The 13,913-nt window shown below is 48.2% G+C and overlaps 2 protein-coding genes across 5 annotated transcripts in view; one reads left to right on the top strand and one right to left on the bottom strand.

Moving 5' to 3' along the window:
• Window positions 1-8,823, bottom strand: part of PIP5K1C (phosphatidylinositol-4-phosphate 5-kinase type 1 gamma) — a 141,742-nt gene extending 132,919 nt beyond the window's left edge. For 2 of the 4 annotated variants that reach the window (XM_029052644.1, XM_039910450.1), the window contains exon 1: window positions 8,644-8,746. In XM_029052644.1, the coding sequence (XP_028908477.1) occupies window positions 8,644-8,746 (103 nt within the window). Of the gene's footprint in view, window positions 1-8,643 lie in introns of all 4 variants that reach the window. The other 2 variants (XM_039910449.1, XM_029052642.2) reach the window with 2 other exon arrangements.
• Window positions 8,824-9,225: 402 nt separating this feature from the next.
• The window catches only part of TJP3 (tight junction protein 3), a 66,469-nt gene continuing 61,781 nt past the window's right edge, over window positions 9,226-13,913 (top strand). Inside the window, exon 1 of the mRNA XM_029052349.2 lies at window positions 9,226-9,404. The gene's annotated coding sequence lies outside the window, so the exon portion shown is untranslated. The remainder of the gene's footprint in view (window positions 9,405-13,913) is intronic.

Raw genomic sequence — 13,913 nt, 5'->3', positions numbered from 1 at the left:
TGGGGATTGAGACTGTAAGCCCCACGTGGGACAAGAGACTCTGTCCAACCCGATTGCTTGGATCCATCCCAGCGCCTAGTACAGTGCCCGGCACATAGTAAGTGCTTAACAAATACCATAATAATTATTATTATCATCTGCCGAGAGATGAACACTTCAATCACGGCCACAGACTTTCACCTTTCTTCTTGAAGATGGTAATACACTGAGGAGAAACTTGCATAAGTGTTTAAGCAGGTTGGCACTTCCATGCCTGCAGATCTCAGCAGATAAGCCATCAGGTCCTGCTACTGTGCCACTTTTTAGGGGCCTGACTGCTCCAGTGACTCTCCCCCGTACTTGAGGCAAATGCCATCTCTACATATTTGTTAGGTTTTCAGTCCCCCCCTTCTCTAGGCCTCATCCGTAAAATGAGTGTGAGCCCACGTGGGACAGGGACTGCATCCAGCCTAACATGTGTCTACCCCAGCACTTAAAACAATGCTTGGCACGTAGTATGCGCTTAAAAGTACCACAATCATTATCATCATCTCCTAAAGAGGAGAGTGTTGAAGTGTTGTTGCCATTTCTTTGGGATTCCTTCCTCATCTGTGATAAAGCTGGAAACCACTTTCACTCTTCAGAAGGGTTATGATAGCAGGTATAGGACCATGCAACTTCTTAAACAACGTACAGAAGTTCTTGGTTTGTTAGTGGTCCGTTCAGCCGTAAATCTCCAAAAACTGAATTAATGCCTCCTTGAAAGTATGAGTAATTTCTATTCCCTCCTTGTATTTTTTTGGCACCTCCATCAGACTTTCAGGTCTACCTACAGATTACAGTGGCAACCATTTTCTCAGTAGAGTGGGACAAAGCTAAGTTTGCTGTTCCTAAATTCTGGTACTTTCACCCGGGAGAATATTAGTAACATAAGGATTAAGTGCTTACTATGTACAGGGCACTGTACTAAATGCTGTGCTGAGGCAGGAGGAATGTACACAAGCCAGATGGTCTCTCACCACCTTGGGATCCGCAGGGATAAATAAAATCAAATTAAAATGAAGATTTTTCAGGGCTGCTGCCAATATCATGCGATTCGACTCAAAGCAATTAAGAATCCTGTGGTTGAACTTGGAGTGGAAAACAAAAGAGCGGAGATCTATCATGATACCGACTCCTTCTTATGGATTAAAGACAGCCTTCATGTGAATGAGGCCATGAGAGGAAACAGAAAGATATGTCACCACAGTTCAGGACTGAATGGTATCAAGAACCACAGACAGCAATTCAGTGGCAATAAAGAGTTTTCACAATGAAAACCAAGACTCTCTAGTAACCTTGAGTGCTCAATAACATGGACCTAAACTAGCAGTGCACCCATCCAAAGGAACCGGTGGGGCCTAGTGGATAGAGCATGGGTCTGGGAGTCAGAAGGACTTGGGTTCTAGTCCCGGCAACTCCACTCATCTGCTGTGTGACCTTGGGGAAGTCACTTCACTTTTTTGTGCCTCAGTTCCATCTGTAAAATGGGGATTAAGACTGTGAGCCCCATATGGGACAGGGACTCTGTCCAACCTGATTAATTTGTATCTACCCCAGAACTTAGTACAGTGCCTGGCACTTTACTTAAATACCATTACAAAAAAACCCAAACAAACAAGTTGGGATTCTGCACAGGATGCTGAAGGGAGCTAAGAGAGACAGTCCCTATCCTCAACCTAATGGGGAAAACAGAATGGACACCAATGAGAAGCACCTTGGCTTAGTGGCAAGAGCACGGGCTTGGGAGTCAGAGGTTATGGGTTCTAATGCCGCTCCGCCACTTATCAGCTGTGTGACTTTGGGCAAGTCACTTACCTTCTCTGTGCCTCAGATTCCTCATTTGTAAAATGGGGATTAAGACTGTGATCCCCACAAGGGACAGCCTGATTACCTTGTATCTACTCCAGTGCTTAGAACAGTGGTTGGCACACAATAAGCGCTTAACAAATACCATCATTATTAAATACGCACAAAAAAAGTCACAAGTGCAGGGGTTTAGGACATGAGACAGGTAGAGTACGAGCAACACAACCAAATATACATAATTTAAGAGATAAAAAGAGGCTAAGGCATAGCTGGGAATATTGGAATGATCCGTGGCTCATCCTCGAAAGCCTTGGAGGAAGAGGGTGTTGAGGGAGTGTGTGTGTAGCTGGGGAAAAGAACATATTTCAACAAAAAGATGAGGTGGAGAGCATTTGGGGTATAAAGAATTAGCGCGAGTAATGGCTCAGCGGTTGGCATGGAGCATTGAGTCAGTTAGACTGTGGCTTGGGTTCTCCACTCCAGGCAAACGGATGTTTAGGGAAAAATGAGGGCAAAGAGGATAGAAAGGACACCAGCTGGTGGAAGACCACAAAGCATAGGAGTTATGATGTGATTGGCATCTGGAAGCCACTGGAAGTTTTGGAACAGGAGAGTGAGAGTCGGGCCGCTAACTGAAGTGGATTATTCTTGCTGAGGGGTGTAGGAGAGATTGGGGAAGCTGGAGAGTCAGGCAGGAGGCTGTTTGGGAGGCAGGTGATTGGGAGCTGCGCTAGGGCAGGAACTCTAGGAATGGAAAGGAAGGGAGTGGACCTGTGATATGACACAAGACTTGTTGTTATAGGTGAAGGGTTGAAAGAGCAAGGCGCCAAAAGATAATTCCATGGTTACAGACCCGGAGGGACATCAAGTGAGTGCAGAAGGCTTGGAAGGGAAAACAATTAGTTCAGTTTTCAAGAATAATCATGATAAGAATAACAATTGTCGTATTTGCTAAGCACGTATTTAAGTGCCAGGCACTGTACTAAGTCCCTGATCCCCTTGGGGCTAACACTCTTAATTCCCATTTTACAGATGAGGTAACTGAAGAACAGAGAAATGAAGGGACATGTCACCCCTCTCCTCAAAGAACTCCAGTGGTTGCCCTTCCACCTCCGCATCAAACAAAAACTCCTCACCATTGACTTTAAAGCATTCCACCACTTTGCCCCCTCCTACCTCACCTCGCTTATCTCCTTCTACAACTCAGCCCACACATTTCGCTCCTCTAGTGCTAACCTTCTCACGGTGCCTCGATCACACCTGTCTCACTGCCGACCCCTAGCCCGTGTCCTGGCTCTAGCCTGAAACGCCCTCCCTCCTCAAATCTGACAGACAACTACTCTCCCCCGCTTCAAAGCCTCACTGAAGGTAGATCTCCTCCAAGAGGCCCTCCCAGAATAAGTCCCACTTTTCCTCATCGCCTACTCCCTTCTGTGATGCCCTGATTTGCTCCCTTTGCTCTTCCCCCCTCCCAACCCCACAGCACTTATGTACATATCTGTAATTTGATTTTATTTATTTGTATTGATGTCTGTCTCCCCCCCCCAACACACACACACAACTGTAAGCTCATTGTGGGCAGACAATGTGCCTGTTTATTGTTGTGTTGTACTCTCCCAAGCGCTTAGTACAGTGCTCTGCACACAATAAGTGCTCAATAAGTACGATTGAACGAATGAAAAGGTCACATAGCAGACAAGTGATCGTGGCCTAGTAGAGAGAGTATGGGTCTGGGAGTCAGAAGGGCCTAGGTTCTAATCCCGGCTTCACCATTTGTCTGCTGTTGCTCTGTGACCTTGGGCTAGTTGCTTCATTTCTCTGGGCCTCAGTTACTTCATCTGTAAAATGGGGATTAAGACTGGGAGCCCAATGTGGGACAGAGACTCTGTCCAACCTAATTAGCTTGTTTCTACCCCAGCGCTTAGTACAGTAAGTGCACGCAGTAAGCGTTTAACAAATACCACAATTATTATTATTAATAGTAATAATAATAACTGGGGAAGCCGGGATTAGAACCCAGGACCTTCTGACTCCCAGGCCAGTGCTCTATCCACCAGGCCATGCTGCTTTTCATCATGTTATGTTGCAGATGGTAGCAGGACAAAGATGCGAAGCTCTTTAGGAGACAGAAATATGTCTGAAGAGAAGATGAAATGTCACTGTGAGAAACATAAATCTGGAAGTCTTACCAGTGTCTCTGGAAAACCAGAACAGGCGAAATGCTGGAATTCCCCCACAAAAATGAGTAATAATAATGTTGGTATTTGTTAAGCGCTTACTATGTGCAGAGCACTATTCTAAGCATTGGGGTAGATACAGGGTAATCAGGTTGTTCCACGTGAGGCTCACAGTTAATCCCCATTTTACAGATGAGGTAACTGAGGCCCAGAGAAGTTAAGTGACTTGCCCACAGTCACACAGCTGACAAGTGGCAGAGCCTGGATTCGAACCCATGACCATGACCATGACCCATGACCATGAGTAGAAGGAACACTGGTCCAGGATTGAGGCCTAAGGGATGCCCATGATTAAAAAGCAAAGAGAAGCAGCAAAAACAGCAATGAAGGAAACAGAGAGATTAAGAGAACCAGAAGAATGCAGTATCATTGAAATCGAGACCAGAGAAGTAGGTATGACTAGAGGGATGAACGACAGAAAACCACTAGATTTCATCCAAAACATTCGATTTGTATGCTGCTGACTTTCGGAAGGCTTCAGGACAGCAGCGAAGGGGAGACGCTTCTTCAAGTCCACCCACTCCAAATCCAACTCCCTCACCTGCTCTGAATTTATCAACACCACCCTACCTCCCGTAACTCTGGATCACCTCCATGATATGTCTCCTCCATTCCTGCTGCAGCACATCCTTGGCAGAGATCTAGGCACCGTGATGATTTCGGGCACTTCAAATTCATCTTTACTTGTTCTAAGTCTGCCTCTCTTCTCCTCCCTCATCCATCCTCATTGCACCCAGACCTTGATACCTCCCTCCTGAAACCCCCAGTGCCCCTATCTAGTGACCTTGCCAACCACTTTGTTGACAAGATCGAAACCATCAGGCCTGATCTCCCTAGCTCCCTGCCACCCCCAAGTCCATTCTGATCCTCCTCGGCCACCTGCCAAGCGGAGATCTCCTGCCTGCTTTCAAAAATCTGCCTCCTCTTGTGCCTCTGACCCCAACCCTTCTCACCTTCTAAGAACATTAGCACCCATTCTTCTTGGCCATCTTCAACTGTTTATGCTCTGAAGGTTCCTTTGTATACACCCACCTCTCCCCTAAGAAAACCCTTAGGTGGATGGTGCAGTGGAGTCCAGAGATCACCCCATCTGCCTCCTGCCATTCAGGTCTGAAAGCCTCAAATGGGTTGTATACACCTGCCTGTCTCCGCTTCCTCTCCTCCAGCTCCCTTCTTGGCCCATTATAATCCGGTTTCTGCCCTCATGCCACTGAGGCCACTCTTTCAAGGTCATCAAAGACCTCCTCCTTCTTACCAAATCTAAAAGATTCCACGCTGTCCTAATCCTGGCTTGACCTCTTGGCCGCCTTCGACGGTACGGATCATTCCCTTCTCCTGGAAACATTTATTAATCTTGTTCTAACGGCTCTCTCGCCTTCTCGGAATCTTTGGCTGGCTCTTCCTCTGCCCCCGACTCCCTAACTGAAGGGGCCCCTCAAGGCTATGTTCTGGGTCCCTTTTTCAAGATACATTTGGCCCCAAACTTCCTATTTAAGCCCTCCTTTCCTCTTCTCCCACTCCCTTCTGCGTCACCCTGACTTGCTCCCTTTATTCATCCTCCCACTCAGCCCCAAAGCACCTTTGTACATATCTGCCATTTATTTATATTAATGTCCATCTCCCCCTCTAGACTGTAAGGTCACTAAGGGCAGGGAATTTTATTTTCTGTTTATTGTTATATTGTACTCGCCAAAGTGCTTAGTACAGTGCTTTGCAGGCGGTAAGTGCTCGATAAATACAACTGAATGAATGAATGAATGAACCTCTACATGAATGACTCTTAATTCTACCTTTCTAGCCCTGACCTCTCGCCTTCTCTGCAATCTCACATTTCCTCCCGCCTCCAGGAAGGTTCACCACACACCTCAAGTTCAATATGTTCAAAACTGAACTCCTCTCCTTCCCTCCTAAATCCCCTCCTTCACCTAACTTTCCCATCGCTGCTGAAGACACCACCATCCTAGCTTTCTCTTGAGCCCATATGCCCAACTTCTCCCTGCCTTCCATCCACATTCAAATGTCACCAGATCCCGTTGGTTCTTTCTCCGCGGCGCTTCCAGAATCATCCCTTTCCTCTTCATCCAAATGGCCACCATGCTGGTACGGGCACTTGTCATATCCTGACCCGTCTACTGCATCAGCCGTCTCAGGCCCATACTTCTCTCCCTGAAATATTCTTTTGTGCACATCTTCCCACTCCTCAAAAGTCTCTAGTGGTTGCCCACTCCTCTGCAATAAAGCAAAATTCCTATCGTCTTTCAATCAGTTATTTCCCTCCTATGTATCCACTCTTCTCCCTCTTCACCCCAGCTCACATTCTTCAGTCCTCTCAAGCTAATCTCCACAGCTCCTCAAAGAGGTCTTCGCAGAATGAGTTCTTATTGAGTTCAACTGCAATTTAAGGATTTGTGTGTCACCTAAATACTGACGAACCAAGCAGCGTGGCCCAGTGGAAAGAGTCCAGGCCTGTGTTCTTACCCCAGCTCTGTCACTTGTCTGCTGTGTGTCTTGGGCAAGTCACTTCACTTCTCTGGGCCTCAGTTACCTCATCTGTAAAATGGGGATTGAATACTACTCCCTCCTACTTAGCCTGTGAGCCCCACGTGGGACAGGGACTATGTCCAACCTGATTAACTTGTATCCACCCCAGTGCTTAGAACAGTGCCTGGCACAAAATGAGTGCTTAACAAATACCATAAAAGGGGCGGGAGGGGGCTGGGGGGCAGCAGGGGGAGAACTTGAGGGAGAGTCAGTGAAACAGGATGTTAAATCACTGGCCATTAGAGACAAGAGATTGGAGGATGAGGAGAAAGTTGAAAGTTTAAAATAACCTGTGTGGACCATGGAGAAGGGGGTTGCTGAGAAAGGAATAATAACGTCGCTTTGCTGTATAGTTAAGGCAGAGAATTTATAGTAGTTGAAGGCTCGCATAAGTCACCCTATTCACATATTGAGAAAAAAGAAGACATGCCCAGAATAGGCATTTGCTGGGCTAAATGTAGCGAACAGTAAAAAGCTCCTAAATTCAAGCGACTCGGCCAGTATCATTAAATGAAGTAGAATTTTGCTATCACTTGCGGTCCAGCTCTTCAGATTCCATATTCTAATACCAATAGACTTTCTACTTAGTTTCTGTATCCTGGCAAATTCGTCAGAGCCCTCGATAAGTTAAAGACTCACGATATCGTGCTGATACAACTGTAGAACGTTTGTCTTATGTTTCGAAAAGAAAAAGAAAGTATAAAGATTAAAGAGGAAAAGAATACGCAACGGATCAACTGGGCGGTCAGGTGTTGACCATCCCAAAAAAGACACCAAAAAAACACCCATCTCCTCTAGAAGAAGCCGACGTGAACGCAACCTGAAGGGTCCTCGCCTAGTTCCATTCTGTTAACCAAAGTGACCAGGTGGATTTATTCTTTCACACGGAAAAAAGAACAGGCTTGCCCCCTAACAACTCAACATCTGAATTTAGGAGGGGACCAGGGGAAGCACGAGACTGCCCAGCCTCGTGGAGCCCTGCCAATTCCAGATTGTTCTAAGCATCACCGTCCCACGGAGCTCTTTCCGAAGAACCATTTTTCACCCGAAGTCTCGAAATACGACGCATCTGGAGACAACCAGACCTATCTTTGGGAAGTGATCCCCTTAGCGCAGAGAATCAGAAATACCTGGAGCCCGTTTAAGAGGGAAAAAAAATCTACAGGGCTTCAGGCGGAAGCAACACCTCCCAATATCGAGCTAGGAGATGATGCCAGGACCAGCTACTTTCGGGCACCTCGTCGGCAAGGATCGGAGATGATGGGTGCCGGACGGTGGAGGGACGTTGAGGGAAACCCCGGGTCAGAGAGACGGGGAACCAGTCCTAGGGAGGGATAAGAGGCAGAACGATCCCAGTAGAGAGGGCCACAAGGAAAAGGGGAGCCTGAAGCCTCCTCTCCACAAATCCATCCTCCATTCGCCCCGTGTGGGTGCTCCCGACGCTTTAAAGAGAGATGGGAGGTCGGTGTCGAGGATGGCTTGAGTGATCCCGCTCTATGCCTTTCGTCCCCTGCTCTCCCCCTCCATTCCAGGGGCTTACCTTCACGCACCACGTCCCCAAAGGGTCGCAGCCTCCCAACCCGTTAGAGACAAAACGGGACCCCACGCGTGGCGGGGGAAGCGGGGGAAAAAACAAAACCCAAACCATCCGACAAGTTCGCTCGGGTGGGGTCGGGAGGGACCCCCTGGAGGGATTCCACCAAAGGGCAGGAGGATGGAAAAGCGAAAGGTCACGGCGGGGGTGGGGGGGGGGGGATGGAGAGATTCCACCAAAGGGCATAAGGAAGGAAAAGCGAGAGGTCACCGGGGGACGGCCCGGCCGGTTCCAGGCCACCAAATCCGGAGGAAGGATGAGAAGAGGGGCCAATGCCGCCCACTCGCTCCCCGCGGGGAGATGAAATGACAGGGAAGGGTCGGGCCGACAAGAGTTGTCATCATTCCCTCCGGGCGGCTCCCCAATAAAAGGGGCGAAGGGCTGGGCCGGATGGTTCGCGGCAAAAAAAGGGGAGAGGGATGAAGGGGCGAAGTGGCCCTTTACCTGCCGCCGCCTCCGCCGCCCCGCTTTCCACGCCCCATCCCATCTCCGGGGTGATGGCCCCTGCCTCCGCGCTCTCCGCCTCGTCCGGGACCTCTAGCTCCATCGCTGCTAACGGGCCGAGCCGGGCCGCGCTGACTTCTCGGCAGGGATGGGGGCTGCTGCTGCTGCTGCTGCTGCTGCTGCTGCTGCTGCCGCTGCTGCTGCTGCTGCTGCCGCTGCCGCCGCCGCCGCTGCCGCTGCCGCCGCTGCTCCCTTCGCCGCCGCCGCCGCTGAACAACAACTGCTGAGAGCCGGGACGGAGAGCGGCGGCGGGAGGAGGGAGGGAGGGAGGAAAGGGAGGAGGGAGGAGCAGGATCACGGAAGGGGGATGAAAAGGAAAAGCGGGAGGGGGGAGGAGGCGGGGCGGGGCGAAGAGGGAAAAGAGGCGGAGCCACCGTGGTCCCCTATCACGTGGGCTAGGGCTCGCCAATAGGAACGAAAGGGAGCGGTGACGTCATCCGGCAGCTGTCACGAAGAAGACATGAGAGAGGCACAGCGCCCTCTTTCCCGAAGGGAGCGAATAGCAAGCGGGGAGCTCTTAGGGTGGGATTGGATTGGATTGGAGGAGTCCGGGAAGAATTCAGAGGGAAGAGAGACTGGGGCCGCTTTCCTCCGGTTGGGTTGGGTTGGGTACCCCTAGGCTCTGTCAACGGAGGGCGGATCCCGCGCAGTCCCTGGGTCGCCGCCGTTGAGGAAGGACCAGCATCGGACGGGGAGTGGAGGTAACTACCCAGATCATTGAAGACCACCACCCCACCCCCGAAAAAAATCATTTTGCCTAAATGATAGAGAAAAGAAAACTAAGTTGATCTTTTTTGATTGAAGTACCTGGATGGGTGTTGTAACTTCACCCTTTCTCTTGGTCTGTGAGCCCCATGTGGGACAGGGACTGTATCCGACCTGATCAACTCGTAACGATCCTAGAACTCAGTCCGGTGTCTGGAACGTAGTAAGGGCTTAAGAAATACCATTATACATATATATATAATACATATATATGTATAATGGCATTTCTGCCTGGAGACCAATCAGTCGATCAGTAGTATTTATTGAAAGCCTTCTGTGTTCGGAACACTGTACTAAGTGCTCGGGAGATTACAGTACACTAGAGTTGGTAGATACCCGCCCCTTCCAAGGAGCTGACAACCTTGTGGTAGAGACATACGCTAAAATAAATTACCGCTAGAAGGAAGTAATGGGGTATTTCAGTGCTAAGAACAGAGCTCTGAGGGACGCTCACAGTTAAGGGGTGAGAGGCAGGGGAAGAACTGGAGAAAGAGACTGGGAAGGATTGGCCAGAGAGTTAAGAGGAGAACCAGGAGGGGACTGCGTTGGGTAGTATTTGCAGGAGAAGGTAGTGAGCCAATCAGTGGCATTTACTGAGTCCTTATTGTGTGCTGAGCACTGAGCTAAGTGCTTGGGAGAGAACCATACAATAGACAGACAAGCAATTCCTATCCACAAAGTGTCTGTGGGGGGAAAGGGACATTAAAATAAATTACAGAAGGAGAAGTGCTAAGTGCTAGGGGGTAGGGTGAAAATCAAAGTGCTTAGGGGGTACAGACCTAAAGCAGAAGGATGCTGTAGTCAGGAAAGACTGGAAAAGATGTGATTTTAGAAGACTTTGAATGTGGGGAGAGTGGCAGTCTATCAGATACGAATGGAGGAGTCCCAGGCTGGATGTGGGCAAGGGGCCAGTGGTGAGAAAGATGAGATTGGGGTGCAGTGGTTAGGTTGACACTGGAGGAGCAAAGAGTGTGGGCTGGGTTGTAGTAGGCGATCAGGTTAGGTGGGAGTGGGGAGAAGTGATTAAGTGCCTTAAAGCTGATGGTAAGGAGTTTCTTTTTGAAGCAGAGATGGATAGGCACCCATTGGTGGTTTGGGGGAGACTTGAACTGAGGTTTTTTAGAGAAATGATCCGAGCAGCAGAGTCAAGTATGGACTGGAGAGGGGAGACAGGAGGCAGGAGGGGGGGAGGTCAGTGAGGAGGCTGGTAGAGTGGTTGAGGTGGGAAATAAGTGCTTGGATCATCATGGTAGTAGTTTGGATGGAGAGGAAGGGGTGGATTCTAGAGTTGTTGTGAAAGTAGAGCCGGCAGGATTTGGTTACAGACTGGGTGAGTTGAGGGTAATGCATCAGAAGCAGCCAAGAGGTTGAAAAGGATTAGGATGAAGTAAAGATTTGGTAATTGGTGACCTCGGAGAGAAGGAAGTGGAAGCTGGATAGTAGGAGGGTCAAGAAGGGAGTTGGGGGAGATGATATGGAGGTGGCAGATGTGGGCACTCCAATCAAGAAGTTTGGACAGGAATGGGAAAAGGGAGACGGGGTGATAGCTGGATGTTGCCGTGGGATCCAGAGAAGGTTTTTTTTTATTTTTTTTAGAATTGGGGAAATGTGGGCATGTTTGAAGATGGGGAGGAGGAGTCAGAGCATTAGTAGTTGAAGGTGGTATTCAGGGAGTGAGTGTAAGTGTTTAGAAGGTGAGAAGGGATGGGTTCGGAGGTGCTGGTGGAGGATATAGATTTTTGAAAGCAGGCAGCAGCCCTCCTCTTGAGAGAGGACCTAGAGTGGATGAGGGGGTGGCTGGGAGAAGAGGAGGTGATCATGCTTGGTGGTTTAGATTTTGTCAACAAAGTACTTGGCAAAGTCATCATGGGGAGGAGAACTCACTGGGGGTTTCAGGAGGGAAGCAAAGGTCTGAGATAGTTAGTCGGGACAATGGCAGAATCACTTACAGTGTGCAGAGCACTGTATTAAGCACTTAGGAGAGTACAACACAACAGAGTTTGTAGACACGTTTCCAGCCCATCAAGAGTTGACAATCTAAAGGGAGTGGCAGACATTAACATGAATTATGGCTATTGACAACCTGCTGTGGGACTGAGAGTGGGATGAATACCAAGTGTTTAAAAGGTACAGAGGAGGCAGAGGCAGAGTCATAGCAAGGCAGGAACATATTCCACTCTTCCCAACCTTCCCACTTCCCCTTTCCTTCCTCCTGCAGAAACTCTGGCAGAGGGGAGATGTCCCTGAATGTGTGGGTAGTTTGGGCCAGAGATTGAGTGTCAGAACACCAAGTCTCTCCTGCTAAGTCTACTGAAGCCTTACTGAATGGTCATTTCCCCCAGCACTGCTTACATTTCTCCATCTGTAAAAGAGACAGGGAATCCCTAGTTCCAAGGGATGAAGATTAATGTCTCTAGCCGCATGAAAGTTGCAATGACAAATTATCATTATTTTGGTGCTTTAGCTCTATTTGCTAGAGCACCTGAGTAAAATAGGAAAGACTTAATGGTCTAGCAGTAGTGGTTTTGCGAAAGTGGGAGAAATGGTAACTTCGGCTAAAAGGAAGCATTCGTCTAGCTGGTTCCAATCATTGATCCTGCATTTCTAAACTAGAAATGAAGTTGTCTTGGCATAATAAAATCTTACACAATTGGAGAAACACTTCCTCATCCAGAAACAGGAAAGCATGTGGAATTTGGAGTCCTAGGAAGTTGGGCTGACAAGAAAATATCCACAGCCCAACTTTAGATGAATTCATGAGTGAGTGGGCCAAAATGAGTTATCCTAGGGAAGGTAGGGATCCTTCAGTGGTCTTTATTGAGCACTTGCTCTATGCAGAGCACTATACTAAACAGTACAGTACGGGAGTGTTGGCAGGCACAATCCTTGCCCATCTAACGTCTGAAACCATTAGAATGGCCATCCGGGAGGGCAACTATCGCCCCATTCCTCCAAGTTTCCTAATGGTCCATTAGGCTGGATGGACCATCGGTCTCAGTCTGCCGCAGCAGTGCTCAGAAAATACCATTGATTGGGATTGCTTAGGCTCTGGTGGGGATCGGGGAGAGGGTGAGGGAAAGCAAAGGCAAATTTACCCTCCAACCTGTAACTCGAGAGTAACTTGGTTGAGATGCTTTAATCTGGTTAGATACATATTCAGTTCCTGCCCTGGAGTCCCATTTCCTGAGACTCATAAGATCTCCATTTTCCTGCCCACCCAACCAGTCAGTCAGCACTGAATTCTGGAAAAGAATCCAGACTTTAAGTGTTGCTAGAGCAACTCAGAGCTTCACCAGAGACTTGAACTGATGGTTTCCAGTGCGGGTCAGTGTTTAAAACGTTTTTTACTATAGCTGTGCTTTGCCGAGGCCATTCGACTTGACGTCAGTTCAGGAATAATCTACTAAATTAACTTTGCCAGGAGTCAGGTCTGAGAAACACCAGTGACCTTACGTTCCAGCGGGGTTGAAATGCCATTGGAGTGCAAAAAATAAAATCGGCTGAACTTTTAGATTTAAGCTTGTGCCCTTTGGAGATAAGCAGGGTTCCCGGCTGCCTGAGGTTTACAGCTAGATTCCCTCAGTTATTTACTTGGTATTTATATAGAGACTTTCCAAATCCTTCCTCCAGTGGCCAAGCACAAGTCTGGGAATCAGGAACTCTTATTTTCCTCCTGAATCACCAGCCTCTATTTCCAGAACTCATCCAATCAGAACAAGAACAACAACACTCATCTGAAGTCTTCTAGGTGACTCCGGCTAACGCCAATGTTTTGGTAGCAACTGGAGTTGTTAAACCAGTTTGAATTGTGGATGGAAGAAATGTTTGATTCACTTCATATCAGCCAGCACAATTGTTTCCAGTGCAGTGATTTGAACAAAACCCCTAGCTCACCTGGGGATATCTGGTCAGGCTCCTTGCAAAAGCAGAAGAAGGTGCCACTTCAGAGTAACTAGCACCAAGCATTTGCATTGTATAATAATAATTATGGTATTTGTTAAGCGCTTACTATGTGCCAAGCACTGTTCTAAGTGCTGCGTTAGATAGAGGGTGATCAGGTTGTCCCAAGTGGGGCTCAAACTTTTAATCCCCATTTTATTCATTCATTCATTCAATAGTATTTATTGAGCGCTTACTATGTGCAGAGCACTGTACTAAGCACTTGGAATGAACAAGTCGGCAACAGATAGAGACAGTCGCTGCCGTTTGACGGGCTTATGGTCTAATCGGGGGAGACGGACAGACAAGAACAATGGCAATAAATAGAGTCAAGGGGAAGAACATCTCGTAAAAACAATGGCAACTAAATAGAATCAAGGCGATGTACATTTCATTAACAAAATAAATAGGGTAATGAAAATATATACAGTTGAGCAGATGAGTACAGTGCTGAGGGGATGGGAAGGGAGAGGGGGAGGAGCAGAGGGAAATGGGGGGAAGGGAAA

The sequence above is a fragment of the Ornithorhynchus anatinus genome, chromosome X2 (genome assembly GCF_004115215.2).
Source record: "Ornithorhynchus anatinus isolate Pmale09 chromosome X2, mOrnAna1.pri.v4, whole genome shotgun sequence".
NCBI classification, from domain to species: Eukaryota; Metazoa; Chordata; class Mammalia; order Monotremata; family Ornithorhynchidae; genus Ornithorhynchus; species Ornithorhynchus anatinus.
This window is presented reverse-complemented; position numbering and strand designations above follow the sequence as displayed.